Below are 19,953 nucleotides of genomic sequence, written 5' to 3'. Positions count from 1 at the left end.
AAGGAGCCCTATGTGGGACTCTATCCTAGGACGCTGGGATCATGACCTGATCCAAAGGCAGCTGCTTAACCAACTGAGCCACCCAGGCATCCCTGCACAAGATAATTTTTAAGGAGCTAGTCACCAAATGTACACAGTCATCATGAGGGAAAATCTTAATAAGGTACATCTAAAAAGGCAAACACTGGAATATCCAAAACAAGTTTTCGAACACAGTTTCATTATCATTGGACGAGTTGAATTGCTAGTGGGAGTTGCCAACCTGAAGTCTACAAAACAGATTATTCAACTTGACTTGTATCACATTTGTTACTATTGTTTTGTCTATCTGTGTATTTGCTCGGCACAGAGTTCTCACACTTCTGAAATATTCAAAGAACTCTGTATCCCTCTGTATACTGCAGAAATAAATGGCCACTTATACATGGACGAATATCTAAAATAGAAAATAATGTTGTAATTGGGATAATGGAGCCAGAATCATTCTGTCATGCAAGAACACAGTGTCCAGACAGATGTTTTTTGGGTCACTCTTGGTTTGTGATAAAACCTTGTCCTCCTTATATGGAAGATTGCTTCTGAACCCTTCATATTTGTTAAGATAACAAATGTGTATTGAAAAAAAGACTATGCACATGCCACCAATTTGTGGTTGCTCATATCTTTTAGAGGTTTGGTAACTGTAGCTAAGGACTTATTCAAGGGTATTACTCAGATTTATTAGATAAGTTGCAAAAACTGACTCAGGGATGGACAGAAAACTAAGTGGCTCCAGAAGTCCTGGCAGAAGGGATTGGACCATATTCTCAGAGCAAGTACTGGAATGAATGAACTAAGCATCATTTTTGTTCTTGTTTCACAAATAAAAGTTGAAAGAGGGAGAATCCAATAGGCAGAGTCTAGAATACTGTTACTCAAAGTGTGGTTCCTAGGGGCTCCTTGGTGGCTCAGTTGGTTAAGCATTGGTGTCTGATTTTGGCTCAGGTCAGGATCTCAGAGTCCTGAGATGGAGCCCCGCATCAGGATTCTTCCCTTTCTCTTTGGTGTCTGCCTTCCTGTAGAGAATGAATGTATTTCGATGTTCTCTTTACCATGCAGTAAGAGACCTTGCCCTTATAGGAAGGGCCTGGTTGTACACTTGAGCCAGTGTACTTAAGTCTGTCTAATTCAAGGATGAAATATCAAAAAACCATACTACTCACTTAAGCAGTTTTAAATCAGCTTTATGTATAGTATAAGCAATAGAACTGACATTGTGATGCTCATTGATTTCACTTACGAGTCTCTCTCTCTCTCAAGCAGGAAAGAATAGTGTCATATATGGCCCCGCTTTGAACCTTAATAACTATTCCCTTTGAGGTTGTCTTTTAAATACATGAGGCATTAGAGAGTTGTTTGTTTGTCTTGTTTGGTTTACTCCCTCATTCATAGGAATATTTATCCTTTTTGCAGATACTTTATTATATAAGGATTTAAATGTTTCAAATGGATTACCTCGGCCCCATTAATTACTTAGATGAGTAGTTTTATATAATAATTCACATTGGAAATCCCCTCTTAGGGGCCTTTTGTTCTATTGGCTTGAGTCCGTTTTAGAAGAGAAATCACATCACTGTTGTAAAAGAAACTGAACTCCAGATTTATTTGTCATGATAAACAAGCTTTTGGAAAGGTTTTTTATAAAAGTAATGATTATGTCCTTTACTGTTATTGATTCTTTTCTTATGAATATGAAGAAATGTTAATTGATATGGAAAAAGTACATCTCTCTAGGACCTCAGATGCCTGTTCCATGTAATCTATGTGTCCCAACCAAGTAACAATGCCTCATAGTATTAGCCTAGTGCTTACTCAAAAATAGGATAATTAACTGCTGAATCTTCACTGCTCTGCCTCTCTTTTCCTTGGAGATTTGCCAACCAATAAATCACCAACCTAACACTGCTGAATTGATAAGACAAAAGCCCAAAATGGTATAGCTAAAAGAATGAAAATTCGAATATAATTTTCCTAAAGAGTGTGTGTACATTATCATTGAACTCAAGGGGCAGAAGAAGTTCTTTTCACCAAGCGTTTGAGGCTGAGCGGGAGCTGCAAACGAAAATAGGCACTCCGTGCTCTTTTTCACTGACACTTATTTTTCTCATGCATTTTCATCAATTTATATTTGCTTTTCTTAACTGTCATTATTTATCCTGTAATATATGCATTGTGAGTACTTTTCTCTTAGGGCTAATTGTAAGCATCCATCTCTTCGAATATGTACTCAGAAAGTGAAGTCCAAAATAGCCTTGTTATTTTCTATACAGCAGTTTAATCATTACGATCTCATGTGATTTCATCTCCACTGAGATGTGCTTCCTGAGAAAATGTAGAGTTGCGGCGTGTTTGTTAAAATTCAAGTTGAATAAATTACCGTAATATTCAGAACATAGGCAAGGGTAAAACAATATATTCAGAAATCCTGCCTTGCATGCACAATAGACCTCACTGTTCCCATTCTAAAACATACTGTGTTATTATGGATGGTTATATGTCATCATAAGATACAGGTCAGTGTTGCCTTGATGGCAGTCAACTTTCTGAACAAACAGCTTTTCTTAACAGCCATAAATTCAGTGCCATCCCTGCATTACAGAATGGACCATTCGAGCAGCTTAGAGCAATTAAGTTTACTTATCCCAAACTAACCATAGACTGCACAGAGTTAAGTAAAATAATTAACCTCCTTTACTATGAAAGGAAAGTCTGATAAAAGGAGATATATAAAGGCGTATTGTAAACCCGATCAAGGAGTCAAAAATGCCACAGTGATTTAAATTCTACATTTTTCAGAGGAAACTGGAGTCCCACATTTCTGAATGTTAATCTCATAAATCTTTGTTTAACTTTTTGTGCCAAGACTTAGGGACACTCATTGTTATCTACATTTTCAGCTCTATCCGTTTGCGGCAAAACGTGTTCCCAGAAAGCTTAGAAAGCAATTTCATTTATACTGAAGTAGTATAAAATGTTCACTTTGGATCTCTGTAGGGAAGCATGGGTTATTGAAGGTTTTCTTTTGAGAAACAATTACTCCATCCATTTACTGAATATTGTTTATTTTTATGTTGTGTGAAATGCCCTGTGAGCCTCTTAGATCTTACTGGAAGAACCAATTTAGGAAGAAAATACCCAATTAGCTCAAAATTTCACAATGTACAGAGTTGGCATTCTTTGAGAGTCAATATGTTTGTTTTGAGGTCTGTGTGATTCCTAAGTTGTTAGCCTTATTTTTGAAGCTAGTCCTCGTCTTGGCATCATCATAAAGATAGGTTTGCTCATTTACAGCTATTAAACCTCTTGCCCTAAAGGTTTTGTCATTCTTCCAATATCCCTAATAGTTCTGTATTTTTGTGGAAGGTTAGCTGTTAGGCTGATTCATAGGATGTGAAGGTATCTGCAGTTGCCTGTCTCTGTTCTGTGATATCCAAATCAGAAGATCTGAGCTTTGGGTGACTATTTGTTCCGTCAACCAGAGACATTTTTACTTTGGTTTCATGCTTGCTAATCTTGGAAGTGGTCAGTTCCCACCTCCAGCCTCTATCTCAGACCAGATGAGGTTGCCTCACTATTTAAGTATCTTTAAGACCTTCTGATAACCGTCTCCTAGCTTGCTTTCTTTACATATTTAAAACTCCAGTAAACCTGCATTTTTTTTTTTTAACTAATACAGGTAAGTAAAATTGATTGAGCAATGCTATGGGTCAAGTCCTATCCTCTTTGAAGATCATGACCCCAAATTTTTACAGATAGGATTAGCAAGCAAAATGGGTCAGGAGCATTGCCCTTGTTCGTACTCAGAGACTTTTCTCAGTAACTTTTCTCTCACTCTCTCTCTTCCTTCCTCCTTCCCTGCCTCCCTGCCTTTATCTTTAGTCTCTCCCTGTTTCTTAACTTCTTTCTTTTTTTTTTTTTTAAAGATTTTATTTATTTATTTGACAGACAGAGATCACAAGTAGGCAGAGAGGCAGGCAGAGAGAGAGAGGGAAGCAGGCTCTCTGCTGAGCAGAGAGCCCAATGCGGGGCTCGATCTCAGGACCTTGAGATCATGACCTGAGCCGAAGGCAGAGGCTTTAACCCACTGAGCCACCCAGGCGCCCCCTTTCTTCATAGTGAAAGTACATTTGTAGTCCTCTTATCCTAGGAATTTCTAAATTCTCTTCATCCTGACTTCTGTTGCTTCAGCTTCCTTTTTTTCCACATATGTATTTACAGAGTTGATCCTTGAATAACATGGAGATTAAGCGTGCCAACCCCATGCAAAACAGAAAATTCCGTGTAACTTTTGATTCTCCAAAAATTTAACTAAGAGCCTATTGTTGACTGGAAGCCTTACCAATAGCTTGGTCAATTAATACATATTTTGTATGTTGTATGTATTATAGACAAATTATTATAATAAAGTATTTTAGATAAAAGAAAGTTTTGTTAAGAAAATCATAAGAAAGAGAAAATACATTTGTAATACTGTATTTAAAAAATCATGCAGTTCAAACCCTTGTTTCATGGGTCAACCTTATGCATATACATGTGTGTATGTATAGATATATTTATATATGGCACATAAATAGGCATATATATGTGTATACATAGATACACATATATGTGCATAATAGTCTGCACACATTCTGAATTTATTTTCTTATAATTTCTAAAATCCTCAGTGCCGGGGGTGCCCGGGTGGCTCAGTGGGTTAAAGCCTCTGCCTTCGGCTCAGGTCATGATCCCAGGGTCCTGGGATGGAGCCCCACATCGGGCTCTCTGCTCAGCGGGGAGCCTGCTTCTTCCTCTCACTCTCTCCCTGCCTCCCTCTCTGCCTACCTGTGGTCTCTGTCTGTCAAATAAATAAAAAAATAAAAAATAAATTTTAAAAATTTTAAAAAAATCCTCAGTGCCGTGCAACCTGTCTTGAGTGCTAATCCCTGTTCTTCTGTAGTGACTCTCTAGAGACATACAATCTTTTGTTCATTCAGCAAGCATCAATTTTGAATATTTACCCTGTCAGGAATGGTTCAAGGCTCTAGAAATCTAGTGGTGCATAAATCTGACACTCTCAAGACACCCTCCCTACCTCCGGAGAGCTTACAGTCTCTGAGCTTACTAGAGGAGAAAATTAGTCAAATAAGCACACAAATGTGTAATGGGCCAGTTGTCAAATGTTATAAAGCAGGCACAGAAGTTGTATCATCATTTACAGGAACACCTCATCTGACCCGTGGTTCAGGAAAGTGGCCAAAATCTGAAGGTTAAGTGCACATTAACCAGACGTAGGGAACAGTGTTCACAAAGGCACCAGGGCAAGAAGAAGCATGAAAGCATTTGAAAGAAAGTATGTGTGAGTGGGGAAAAGCGAACAAGGGGTAGAATCACGAGGCTTCAGGAAATTAGAGAGAGGTGGGGTCCTAATGAGAAAATACATCTCAGCCTTAGGCTGTAATCATTCTTCTCCTGTAGGTGGTGTGATGCCAGAGAAGCCTTCTAAGCTGAGCTTGGGGTAATGGCGGAATTATATGATCAGACTTCCATTTCTTTCAGGTTACTCCCCGTGTTTCTCAAAATAGTCTCCATATGTGGAGTGTTTGGTTTGCATGTGTCCCTCTGCAGCGTCTCCTCTTTCCACTGTTACTACACACTATCTAAGGAAATCTTTGTTCTCTGAGAAGCTAAGGTATAGAGATTTTTCTTTGATGACCTCTTTGAGAAAAGAGATCAATCAACAGGTATTTCATACCCATCGAAGTGGTCAAGGTTCCATGAGGGGAATCAGATATTACACCTTTTTTGCAGTTACCTAGGAAAGTTCTTGGAATTGTAACCCTTGTACTTTGCCCCTCAAATTAAAACAAAATGTTCTGTGTTCCCTGATTAGGTTTCTAGGCCATTGTTCTCAAACCATTTTGTTTGTCATATATTGCATGGAGCAGTGGGTGTAGTGCATAAACAATGAATCTTGGAACATAAAATAAAATAAAAGCACCTTTTGATTAAGACAAAAAAAATCACACGAGCAACAAACATTCATGGATAATCTACCTGGAATGTTGAGCAGGTCTCTGTGTGTTGGCTCTAATTACACCACTTTCTCACTCCAGAAAATGGAAGTGGGATTTGAGTGAAAGTGAATTACAGGTCATCAAAGGACTATATATGTATAGGTAATATAAAATACATTAAAAATACAGATTATAATATAAAATTTGTATCTTGTACATTTTTGATATATAAACTCAGACAAATCACACTTCTGATACTCATCTCCAAATCTTACATCAAACAGGATAATACTTAGAAATTGAGTTGAGATCGTCCACTATAGTCTGATGCCCTTAGTGTCCTCCCTGTCTGTTGTAGAGCCTAAAAGTTGGAAACACTTATTAATCATGGCTTACATATGTCATGCTAATGCTGGGGTTGGAAATCTTTTTAAAGAAGTTGACCTTGTCTTTGGATAGATTTGACACTCACATACCAAAGATATGAATCATACAAGATAAAAGGCATCCTAAGTGTTAAATGTATGGTATGAGTAGTAAAGATTTTAGGAATTCAAGAAAAGGGGAAATAGTTATGGGTAGACAAGATGGGCCATTAAGATTTGTGGATCTGACTAATGATAGGCAAACCCTTTCTCATTCTTTCTCATTTCAAATGATACCTCTTCTAAGAGGCATTTCTGAGGCACCCTATCATGGAAACACTCCTTATAGTTATTACTCTTTATTATATCACCCTGTTTGTTTCCTTCAGAGTACTTCTCAAATATCTGAACTTGGTTATTTATTGTCTATGTTGCTCAGGAGACTGTTAATTCCATGAAGGTGGAGATTTTCTATCTTGTTCACACTATAATCTCAGAGAGTCTCATAATGCCTAGCACATGTGAGACACTCATTTGTATCTCCTTAATTAATTAGTTAGGTACAAAAACTTTAAGTACTTTAAGCATATGCTCAGCAACTCTAATGTAAGGTTCATTTGTACTGCCGATTCTTTGCAATAGCTCACAAGTGGCCATAAAGGTGTTATTTTGTAAAATTTGAATTTATATTGGGTCAAATGTGATTGTCCCAAGTTCGTTATGAAAGGAAAGAGAGTTTCTCAGTTCTCATATATTGTTTCAAAGTTAGGGGAATTCATGACATGTCTATTTTCTTTTTTCTCCAAGCTGATAAGGTTAGCCCATCATGAACAATCTACCACACCATATATTTTTAGAAAGCATTTCACACTTATTTGATAAAGACATCCCTGAAAGTAGGTATAATGTTAAATAATGGGGTTAAGTAATGCTGCATAAAAATGTCAAGAAAAGTTCAAATTGGTAGAGCATCTTCTCTTACTCAGCTGTGTGTGTAGGTATGTAAATTTTATTTTAGCAGTCTTTATTCCCAAAGAGGCTAAAGACTGGTTTATCTAGCCATAGAAATCCTAGTTTAAGGTGATAGTTCTATTTGAAAATTGTTATTTGGGAAAAATGACTATTATATATTTATTTTTCTAATTTGGTTTTTTCTTTAGAATTTCTTTTTTAAAAGATGGAGGACTTAAAATAGCCAATGTGACTAAAGCTGATGTTGGAACTTACACCTGCATAGCAGAAAACCAATTTGGAAAAGCAAATGGCACAACACACTTGGTTGTAACAGGTAGGTACATTTCTTAAAGATTACCTTATGTAGAAATGAACACTGCGGTATGTCATAAAGATCAAGGGAAAGGAACAGATTTTTTACAATATGCAGTACACTTTGAAGGTATAGAACCTGTTTCCACTGTTATTTTTAACAGGTAGAAGTCAATAGAACAACTCTTAATATTTCTTCACATACCACAATGTGCACCAGGGAACACATTAGTTATATGCTGGTATGATGGGCAGAAGAATTACAAATAGCATATGCTGATGATGAAATTTTATGGTATTCTATTATGTCAGATCTTTTGAATGTAGTCTTTCACAATATCGTTGATATTTTCTGGAGACGTTTATGTCCATGGAATAATCTTTGCCATCAGTGAGAGTCACAGAGAGTTGTGTATATATGTTGTTTATTTATTCATTCAAGAAAAAAAAAATGAATACCTACTCTGTGTCAGGTGCTTAGCCTATGTTGGCAAAAAATGGCAAAGATGCTACCCTTATGAATCTTACCTTCTACCAGAGATAGAAAGAAAACATGTAGTAGGAATAAAAGACAAGAAATTATTAGAAGGAAAAAAATGCAAACAATTGAGAAAATAAGGAATAGTGTATGGTAGAGGTAAGCTGGGACAGAAACACCATGACTGGAGTGGACCTCGTGAGAAAGAGAGGTTTCGACAAAGTTTTTGTGGACATGGAGGAATTAACTTATAGATTCCTTGGGGACAGTCATGGAGGAGCTTTGTAGACCTTGTTAGGACTTTAGCTTTTAGTTAAGTGAGAAGTGGAGGCTGGTGCAAATCAATAGAGGAGTGGCATGATGTGAAGATTTAGTCTAGCTGCTCTGATGACAACACACTGTGGGAAATCAAGAGTAGAAATGGAAGAGATCTGAGAAGACCATGGCGGCAAACCAAGCTGGAGATGGTAATGACCCAAGGGAAAGTAGCAGCAGAGGAATTGATGGGAAAGGATCAGATTCTGTAAATGCTCTGCTTATAGAGTCAATAAGAGTTGATGATGAATTGAATGTGAAGCCCAAGAAAAAGGAGGAAAGGATGGTTGTAGGGCGTCTGGCGAATAACAGAAAGAATGACAGTTAAAACAACTGAGATGGGAAGGTTGCACAAATTTGGGAAAAGGTAGACCAGAAGTTCAGTTTGGATGAGTTAAGTATGAAATGTTCATTAGGCTCTATTCATGTAAAGCAGACCACAGTGTTCTGGCATTAGCAATAAATCCAACCTTTCAGTGGGTTAAAATAGCAAAGACTTTTTTGCTTATATAGCAAGTCCATGGTGGGTCAGCTATATTGTCTTCATTCAGATATAAAGGGTTCCAGTGCCTCCACCATCAGGCACATTGTCCATCACAGTGGAAGAGGAGAAACACATCAGATGGTCTCTTAGTTCTTCCAGGCTTCTGCCTGTCAGTGCCACCCATAACTCCATCTTATATTTCTTCGGCCATGCATTAGCATTTGGTTATGCCTGAATTCAAAAGTGTTGATAATTTAATCCTACTGTATGTGTTTAAGGAAATTGTGGTGAACAGTAATATCTATTATAACACCCAACCAAGTATGTTTCCCAGAGAGGAATTTGGTTATATGAATCTGGGTTTGGGGAGAGAGAGATGAAGGATGAAGATGCACATTTGGGAGTTGTTAGCATATAGGTATATACTTGAAAAATAAAGAATGACTAAAATCACTGAGGGAGTGAGTGAAGATAAACAATGAGGAAAAACCAAGGACTGAGCTTGAGGCAGTCTAACGTTATGAGATTTAGAGAAGAGGGACCAGATAAGGAATGACTGGCACGGATGGTTCTAGAAAACAAAGAGAGTTTGGTGTCCCAGAAATCAAGCAAAGAAAGTGAACTGACAGGAAGACAATGATCAAGGGTAGTAAATGCTGCTGAGAGGTCAATTAAGTAAGATGAGATTGGAAAATGTGCCATTGGTTTGCAGCGGGGTGATTACTGGGAACCTTGACAAAAACCAATGGCTTGTGAGGAGCCAGAGGCTAACTGGAGTGGATTAAAGAGGGAATTTACTAGAGGAATTGTAGACAACATGCATAAATGATTCTTTCAAAGATTCTTGCTGCAACATGGAGTCAACAAATGAGAAGCAACGATGGAAAAATGGGGTCACAGGAATTTTAATTCACAATAGATGGGAGGACTGTTACAAGGATAGGGAAAAGAAAATGTACATGGGGACCCTAGGGAGGGGGGCAACACATTAATTAACATTTTAACTTAGCATCCCTCTCATAGTACCTGTTCTATATGTCTTTTGTGTGGTCTTTCAAATGTTTGAGTCTATTTAAATTTTAGTAGCAATGCATTTTTGAGTCATTAAAAGTCAATGAGAATTCAGTGGTTTCTATTTCTAACCTCATATTTCACAAAGCAATAAAACTACATTAATATTGATTTTGTAGTAATATTCCAACTCTTGTTTACAGGTTAATTTTTAACTGATAAATTCTATAAATTCAAATATCCTAATTCTTTTTAACAAGAATTTGTGGATCCGATGATATACATTACAGATCTGCATAAAAATTCTCTATTAATCTTGAAAACTTTTATTCATGTACCCTAAATGTTAGATTAACCATCAGCTTGTGAAAATGATTTCATCAAAATAAAAATGCTAACGTTTTACTTAAACCTTTCTTCTTTCTTTAATAGAACCAACGAGAATCACTTTGGCACCATCCAACATGGATGTCTCCGTCGGCGAAAGTGTCATTTTGCCCTGCCAAGTGCAGCATGACCCCCTGTTAGACATCATGTTCACCTGGTATTTCAATGGGGCCCTCACCGATTTCAAGAAAGATGGATCTCACTTTGAAAAAGTCGGTGGGGTAAGTTGTGCCACTTTCCTCCTGCTATTTATATCACTGGTGGCTCTGACACATTGTCCTTAAAAGAAATATCTGGCCCATATATGATGCTCGAGAAATGTTTGTTCTATGAGTAAATCTGCATTCCCAATTCTGTTGTGATCTAATTTTATTACTGGCATTCCCAGAAAATACAATTACTTCAGCCTATAAATTATAATTTTAATTAAAATCGATGTTTGTTTTATTTCTGTCAAATACATAATTATACATATGACCATGATAATTTTGTCATTACTACTCTATGGGAGGCAAAGTTTTCATATACAGGTGTCGGTTTTCAACGACATATTTATTATGAGGTCGAAACAAGTCACATTTGCTAAGTACTCCTTTGTGTCAAGCCAAGAGCTTTATCCACGTTAATCCTCAGCATCGCTCTGGGCATTAGCAGTGAGAGTTTTCATTTTACAGATGCACAGACTATGGATTTGAAAACTGTATTGACTTGCTCAGGGTCCCTGAGCTGGTTAGTGTGGACATTAGATTCAAGCCTAAATCTTTATGCGCTGAAAATACAAATGTTTTCTGATGCCCCATTCAGCCTCCTCATTTGTGATGGTTCGGTGTGAGGAAGAATTACAGAGTTCAAGGAAGAACCTTCACTTTGAGGAGAACCATTAAGAAATGACTCAGTGTTGGTGAGCCACACAGCCTGACAGGAGACCCCCCAGCTGGTCACATAACTATGAATCCAGAACCACGAGGCCAGCTGCCCTTGAAAACCTGTTTTCACTGACTTCGGAATAGCTTCATTCTGTGTAGCTAAGATGTCAGTGGTGTAGAGTAGAGATCAAGGTGTGTCCTTTGAATGAAAAAAATAAAAACAACAAAAGATGGCCTGATGGACACCTCGGTTGTATTCATTTGACAAAGATTTCATGTTAAATGTATGTACACACAGGTATATCAACCTACTAGGATCATGGGCAACTTAAAAGGATAATGTTATGACTTCAATTGTGTGCCCCACCAGAAAAAAGATTTGTTCAAGTCCTAAAGCCTAATTGTAAAATAATAGAATATGTTGATTTCTGCTCCTGGGCCCTGCCACAGAGCTCCTAAAACCCTTGGTATTTCCTGGGTGATAGGAGTGCTTTTCTTCTAATAAGGTGTCTCTCTGTGGGCTTTGAAACAGCTTGAGGATGAAGGCTGGTTCTTCTGCAGAAGAACCATGAGTAGAAGCTTGGAAGTTTTAGCTCTATCACTCATTCTCTGAGAAGAGGAGAGGAGTTAGAGATTGAATTCATAATTGATTGGACCTGTGTGATGAAGCATCCGTTAAAATCCTAAAAGTATGGGGTTTAGTAAGTTGGCAAACACATCTACATGCTGGTAGAGTGGCACACCCCTTCCTAGTACCTCTTCATCTGGGTGTTAATCTTCCTCCTTTATTATATCCTTTATAGTTAACTGGTGCATGTAAGTAAGTGTTTCCCTGAATTCTGTGAGCCGTGCTAGCAAATGATTGAACCTAAGCAGTGGGTCATGGGATCCCCGGTTTACAGCCAGTTGGCCAAAGGTGCAGGTAACAGTCTGAGCCTTGTAATTGGTATCTAAATTTGGGGAGGGGATCCTCTGGGACTAAGCTCTTCTTCACTCATGGGATCTGAGTTCAGGCAGATAGTTTCAGAACTGAATTATAGGACATTCAGCTTGTGTCAGAGGGTTCCTTGGTGTGGAGAACACACAAGACATCTGGTATCAGAAGTCTTGTAGTGTGTTCTGAGTGTAAGTATGGTAGCTGACAGGAAAGGAGATACAGAAATTTTTTTAGTTACACCACTAGCTCACAGGGTGACCTTATTTGAAATCAGGGTTATTGAAGATACACTTAAGTTACAGTGACATCGGGGCACCTGGGTGGCTCAGTGGGTTAAAACCTCTGCCTTCAACTCAGGTCATGATCCCAGGGTCCTGGGATCGAGCCCCACATCGGGCTCTCTGGGCAGCGGGGAGCCTGCTTCCCCTTCTCTCTCTCTCTGCCTGCCTCTCTGCCTACTTGTGATCTCTGTCTGTCAAATAAATAAATAAAAATCTTAAAAAAAAAAAAAAAGTTACAGTGACATCATAATGGAGTAGAATGGGGCCTAATCCAATAAGACTGATGTCCTTATAAGAGAGAGAGATTTGATGAAGGGGATAAAGGGATACAAGCTTGGAATAGTAAAATGAGTCATAGGATAAAAAATACAGCGTGGGAAATATGGTCGATAACATTGTAATAACTTGCTATGGTGACAGAAGCGAACTACACTTACCACAGTGAGCATTTTGTAATGTATGTAATTGGAGGGTCACTAGGCAGTACACCTGAAACTAATATAATACTGTTTATGAACTATTCCTCAATAAGAAACACTTCAGAGAGGGACATTTTGACAAAAGCATACAGAGAGAACACTATGAAAAGACACGACACGGAGGGAAGGTGGCAATGTGAAGACGCAGGCAGAAATCAAAGCTATGCTTCTGTAGGCCAGGGAATGTCTACAGCTTCCAGAAGTTGGAATAGGCAAGGAAGGATCCTCTCCTAGAGATTTTGGAGAGGAGCTTGACTTCAGACTTCTGGCCTCTAGAACCACCAGGGGATGAAATTCTGTTGTTTAAAGCCACTCAGTTTGTGTTACTTTGGTACAGCAGACCTAGTAACTAAAACAGATGCTCTCTTAAAAGAAAAAAAAAAAAAAAGAAAGAAAAAAGGCAGAGATGTTTCCATACCTAGCACAGTAAAGTACAATTTCATTGTCATTTCTTTTTTCTATCATCTGGCTTACTTCATTTTAGAAGTTCTAGTTTCCCTAATTATTCTGATTCAAGGCTTTCGAGAACTTCACCAATTGCTACAACCTATTAATATTTCTTTCACAATTATTTTAAATGCCCTTTTTAAAAAAAGTCACAGATTTCTTCTATTGCAGTAGGAAAAGACATATGCCAGTATTCTCAGCCAACTCCACTCCATACCCAGGATTTGTCATTTGCCTTTCTTGGGGGAAGGTAAAAGAAGAGAGAAAAGACTAGAATGTTACCTTCATAAAGTCCCCTTACCAAGTCTGGAAAAGGCTTCTCTTGTACCCCAGCTCTTGTCATAACCTTAATTCTTAGATAAAGAATCTTATTTGAAACATTAGTTACGGGGCACCTGGGTGGCCCAGTGGGTTAAAGCCTCTACCTTCTGCTCAGGTCATGATCCCAAGGTCCTGGGATCGATCCCCACTTCAGGCTCTCTGCTCAGTGGGGAGCCTGCTTCCTCCTCTCTCTGCCTGCCTCTCTGCCTACTTGTGATCTCTGTCTGTCAAATAAATAAATAAAACCTTTTTTTTTTTTTCTAAAAAAAGGAACATTGGTTACCTTTGCTGTCTAGTAGAGATAATTGTGCTTATGATTTATCTGCTGGATCTTAAATTGTTGATGGTGTTTTATCCAATGCAGTGTCCTCCATCTTAACTAATGCTAAAGAAATACATAATGAGAGACTAGAAACCCAAAGAAGTTTGATGTAAATATTCATCAAACATTCTTTTTATTTAAAGTTTTATTTATTTATTTATTTATATCATCTCTACACCCAATGTGGGGCTCAAACTCACAACCCCAAATTGAAGGTCATATCCTCTTCCGACTGAGCCAGCCAGGTGCCGCTCAGGAAACCTTCTTAAAGAAGGGCTCATTTTAGCCTGAGCTAGATTACCTCTTTCTGTAAGAGGAGCTTGGAGTAAGGAATATTTGAGCTTTTTGTGTAATTTACCTGCTCCTGCCTTATGTATAGGTCCTATATAAAGTAGGTCCTATATAAAGAAAGTCATCTTTTCACCAGAGTCAGGCATCTAAAACATGACATTTCATAAATTAATTCCATCACCTGTTCTTTCTCTAGCATGCTAGCTCATGGCCTGTGAATTTTTTTTTCTGACTTGTGCCATTAGTAACTCAATATTCTCTCATCAGTATAAAACAGGAAGCCATACATGATGACATTTCCCTTAAGCACGGGCAATTAAGCAAATTAGTTTTCCGTTGCATGGGAAGGGAATCACACAACAAGTCTTGTTCTCTGATTCTATATTCATTGCAGGATTCACATTAATACCTAGAAAAGCCTGCTTCTAGATATTTATGTTCCTAGATATATCCCTAGTTTCAAAAGCAACAAAATGTGAGTCAGAAAGTTGCCAATACATGTGGATAATAAGAACCCTATTTTTATTTTTTTTAAGATTTTATTTATTTATTTGACTGAGAGAGAGACAGTGAGAGAGGGAGTGGGAGCACAAGCAGGGGGAGTGGGAGAGGGAGAAGCAAGCTTCCTGCCAAGCAGGGAGTCTGATGTGGGGCTCAGTCCCAGGACCCCAGGATCATGACCTGAGCTGAAGGCAGATGCTTAATGGCTAAGCCACCCAGGCGCCCCAAGAACCCTATTTTTAAAGGGGGCGGGGTAATTTAGAATTGGGAAATCTGGCTTAGAGATTTAAGTGATTCAACCAATTGTCACGGGGACTATATAAGAGGGTATTATTGGACCATACATTGAGTATTCAATACTTATTCATTTATTGTAAAAAAAAAAAAAAAAACCAACTTTGGGGAAAAATCTACAAGCTCAAAAAACTCTAACAGTTTAGATCAGATCCACTGTGTATGTTTGAACATATGCCTGTCACAGGTTTCTGCACAGATTTGCATTGAGAAAAGCTTGTCAAACCAAGTGACTGAAGCAAATTGTCCTATCACAGGGGAGGTATGGGTCCAGAGTCAAGTTTCAGCATGGGCCCATGGGACAAATCAAAGTTGTACAAAGAAATCAGCAGTGAGAGAACTCCAGTTTGCCACTGTTTGCCACACAAATTTCAGTTGCAGGCATGTTGTAGGGTAACTGGAAAAATAGGGATTGTGTTCAGATATATATGACTTCTAGATTCTGATGCTACTGGATGGTGCCATGGGTGAGTCACTTAACTTTGCTTCCCGCATTTTTTGGTCTCTTTTCACATCAATTTTTAGTATTTGGCATGTTCCCTCCGACCATGAGAATTTGCACACATTGGTCTCTTCTGGAACACTTTTATTTCTCCATTTCACTATGTCTACATATATTGTATACACACACACACACACACACACACACATACACACATACATATTATTTATATATGTAAGTAGGAATGCATATATTCATATGTATACACTTTAATCTTTTATTTCACATAAATGCAGTTATAAGAAGAGACATAGGCTTGGGTGCCTGAGTGGCTCAGTCAGTGAAGCGTCGGCTCTTGATTTTGGCTCAGGTCTTGATCTCAGGGTTGTGAGGTCAAGCCCCATGTCAGGCTCTGTGCTGGGCGTGGAGTCCGCTTGAGATTCCCTCTCTCCTGATCCCTCTGCCTCTCTCCCCCACTGAAGGGAAAAAAAAAAGAGAGAGAGACACATAAGCTCATCAATATATATACAGTTGCATTCTCTTATATATTTGACCAACAGAATTCCACTGCATGGACCCAGTGAAAATATAAAAAAGTAAGAGAGAGAGAGAATGGAGAGAGATTCCATCAGTCACCCAGTAAAACATCTTTCTCTACTTTTAAGTATACCTTAGCTTCCAATAACAGGATAAGAGAGATAATAGCCCACAGTTCAAGAGAAACAAAAGAACATCACTAGCTGGGACCTACGTGGCTGGGGTCTAGCAGTTTAAATATAATTTTTAGAACATTCAAGGACAATTTTGACTGGCCTAACAAGCTACCTTTTGGACTCAGACATATCATATGGTGGGGGCTCACTATAAATAGAAACGTTAGAACCGAAACTTACAAAGAGGTCACTGTATAATTCTAATGGATGTTTAAATGGATATGCTTTGATAAACTTGATGTGGTGCAGGTGTTTAGAAATGAAAAATGTATAGAGCCAAGCTGTACGGCTTTACAAACATTTTGTGGAATTGGATCTATGATGAATTAGAATGTGTGTGGATAACAGTCACTGGAAGCAATAAGAGGTTTAGCAGTGACTGGTTCAGCGCTGACTGCCATTCATTTGAGTGGCTGGCTTCAGGATGATTTATCTCCCACAGCCCAGGCTCACTCTTGTTACGGCAGCTACTCGTAAGCCTCAGGACTTGATGCATTTCCCAGCTCGTGGTGGTAGGAAAGAATATCTTTACAAATAATCCTTTGTGTGTAATAACACAGTTGTGGTCACTTTAACTTGATTTGTTTCATAGAATTATCAGGGTATGAGGACTAAAAGTTTGAAAATAACAGTGCTTTTGTAATACGAGAAAAAGATATTTTAAAAAAGGTTATATATGCATTTTATTTATTTATTCATTCATTCATTTATTTTAGAGGGGTGGGAGGGGCAGAGAGAGAGAGAATCTCAACCAGCTCCTCACCCAGTCTGGAGCCCAATTCAGGGCTTGATCCCACAACCCAGAGATCATGACCTGAACCGAAATCAACAGTCAGATCTTTGACCAACTTAGCCACCCAGGTGCCCTATATGTGCATTTTATATACAGATCTGAGACAAAGCACTCATTCCAAACACTAGTTGTGGCTATACTCTGAGTTTTTAAGCATCTCCTACTTGGAGAGTCTTATAAATTTTTTATGTTGCCCAAATTCAAAACATTACCTGACTTGGAATGATCACGAAGAGGATATATTCAGGAAGAAGTCTATAAAAGTGGTGATTAAACCAGAGGAATTACTATTATTCATCTTGAACACTTTCCTGAAGTCCAGCTCTTTCCACAAAGCTGCTTAAGGTTGAGAAAACAAGTATTCTACAATGCTTATGGAAAAAGGGAAGTGCACAAAACAGTTTAAGTTGAGTTTATTTCCCTAACTCATCATTTGCTCAACCAGGCATACAGAGTCTCTCTTTCTTCTTAAAGTGTGATTGGCACCCCAGGGCTGTATTCATGAAGTGAAATGTTTATTGAGATGAATGGTCCAAATCTACCTTTAGTGGAGACTTGGTAAGGTTTAAATTTATAAGAAGATGGGCAGAAGTCAAACCAAATAATATGTACCTTGAACTAAAGACCATAAAGATATCAGAGTTAAAACAAAACCAAGGCTATGAATAAAAGGATGTACGTGAAAAGATACGCAAATATTTATCAGTCAAATGCAACAAAAAAGAGAGAATAACAAGTGTTATTTTGTAAAAAGATCATAATAATTCAAGGCAAATCTCAAGAGTAAAAAGGGTAAGTACCTTTTAAAAAAGTTTGCTCTGTCATGAAGATATAATAATCGTAAACTATAATGCTCAAAATAATATACCATTAAAATATATCAAGTCAAAAGCAAAGAGAAAAATGAGAAACAAAATTGGTATATAGTTCCAAGAGCTCTTATTTTAAGTGCCAACAGATCAATTTGCCAAAATTAGAAAAAAACAATTTTGATGCTCTATTATAATGGGAGAAACAAATACATATAAAAATTTTCCATACAAATAGAAAGTAATGCATTCCTTTTCATTCTTTTCACACCCTCATAAAACTTAGAAAAGAAAAATAGCAGAACTGTTATATATAAAGGAGATGGAAGTACAAACTGGATAATGTCAAAAAGCAATGGATAATCTCAAGAATATATCAGTGAAGCATAATAATAAAACTAAAATTAGAAATGAGAAAGAGAATAGCAGATAATAAATATTTTGAAATGGCATTCCATGTTGAACTCATATATATTTAATGGAATTCAGTTAAATGGAACATTTCTGGTAAAATAGAAGTAATCAAAACTAATAAGATTTAGGAAACCTAAGTAGATCCACTAAGCATGCAAACATGTAAATCAATAGCCACCAACTTCACCCTCCCCCACCAAAAATGGTTATTAGGTACAGATAATTTTACTGGTTTTTTTTCAAGTTTTCAGGAACCAGATAAATGTTATATAAACTATTTGACAACATAAAAAGTTCAAAAATCTTTTCAATTTATTTTTTTGGAGCTAACATACTCCTAAGAACAAAATCTAGCAAGATAGCAAATAATTGGTAGATATAAATTCATCTCATGAATACAGTATGAAAGCCTAAATGACACTTTGTCAAATGAGATTGAGCATTATATTAAAATAATGATAATGACCCTTTGAAAACTACATGGGGATGTTCTGGCCAATATGACTGCATCATATCAATAGATCTAATAAAATAGACCACAGTATTCTCAATGGGTATTTAAAAGACATTCAATAAAATTAATGACCTATTGTAGAAACAGAAAATGCTTCCTCTACATCCCAAAAATGTCTTTAAAGGGAAATGCCAGGAATACTTTTATTTAAATCAGCAAAAAGAAAGGAAACATACAAATACCATTACTTTAAAAACATTTGGAAATGTTTGGACAAACAGTGAGGTATAAACAGGAATAAATGACTTAACTCTGAAAATAAGGAAGCATAGTTACCATAATTTGAGGACAGAATGATATTTGAGCTACTCAAGATCCAATAGTATCAACTCTAAGTTTTTAAATAGTGAGAGTTCAGTCAACTGTTTAGATACAAGATAAATTTACAAAAAAAAAGATAGCTTTTTTATGTACCAACAGTAATAGAAAAGAAAGTATAGTAGAACAAAAAAACTCCCTGAAAAGATAAAATATATGTTAATTTGTATTAGGATGCAAGACCTAAATAAAGCTTTAATACTTTGTTAATATGAATGAGTAGGTGGGTGGATGGATGGATGGATGGATGGTTGGATGAAAAGAAAGAAAAAGAATCACAAAATGTTGGTGCTCCTGGCTGAAATAAAATAGCTGTGTATTTTGAGGCTTTTAATTTTTCTTAGATTTTTCCATGGTTTTAAAATAACCAACAATCCGATTCTAGTTTAAATAATTCTGACAGTATAAGAGTAAGAAATAGGTAAGAAAAAGAATAGTTAATAGTATTTTGAAAGAAGAATAGTGAAACCTTGTCGAAAATGGGGATGTTTGCTCAGGCAAGGAATTGCTGGATTTGATAAGAATTATCTATGTTCATCATTAAAAAAATCTGAATTCAAAATTACAACTTTAAAACCTATTTCATTCTCTTATGAACTGTTGACCTTTATCTCTCTTTGCCTGAGTTTCTCATCTGTAAAACTGAGGTGATAACAGTGTCTTATTTTGATAAATATGTGTGTTTGTGTGTATCTATATATCTATATGTATCCTTTTTATAGCTGTCTATCTGTATAAAGCACTTAGAACAACAGGTTAGTTCTTGTTATTACTGTTACTACTGAGAGCAGTAATGATAGCTTTGTCTCTAAATTGTCTTCCAGGAAAGATACAGCAATTTATGTTCCTATCAGCAGAATATGAGGGTGC

At 37.2% G+C, this 19,953-nt stretch overlaps 1 protein-coding gene across 1 annotated transcript in view; it reads left to right on the top strand.

The window, feature by feature from the left end:
* Window positions 1–19,953, top strand: part of LOC111144100 (contactin 3) — a 247,201-nt gene that overhangs the window by 171,023 nt on the left and 56,225 nt on the right. Inside the window, exons 11-12 of the mRNA XM_022498228.1 lie at window positions 7,561–7,688; window positions 10,387–10,562. Coding sequence (XP_022353936.1) covers window positions 7,561–7,688; window positions 10,387–10,562 — 304 coding nt within the window. The remainder of the gene's footprint in view (window positions 1–7,560; window positions 7,689–10,386; window positions 10,563–19,953) is intronic.

The sequence above is a fragment of the Enhydra lutris genome, unplaced genomic scaffold (assembly GCF_002288905.1).
Source record: "Enhydra lutris kenyoni isolate GAN:26980312 unplaced genomic scaffold, ASM228890v2 scaffoldscaffold10, whole genome shotgun sequence".
Lineage (NCBI taxonomy): Eukaryota > Metazoa > Chordata > Mammalia > Carnivora > Mustelidae > Enhydra > Enhydra lutris.
The sequence above is the reverse complement of the archived record's forward strand: the minus strand, read 5'-3'. Positions and strand labels throughout refer to the sequence as shown.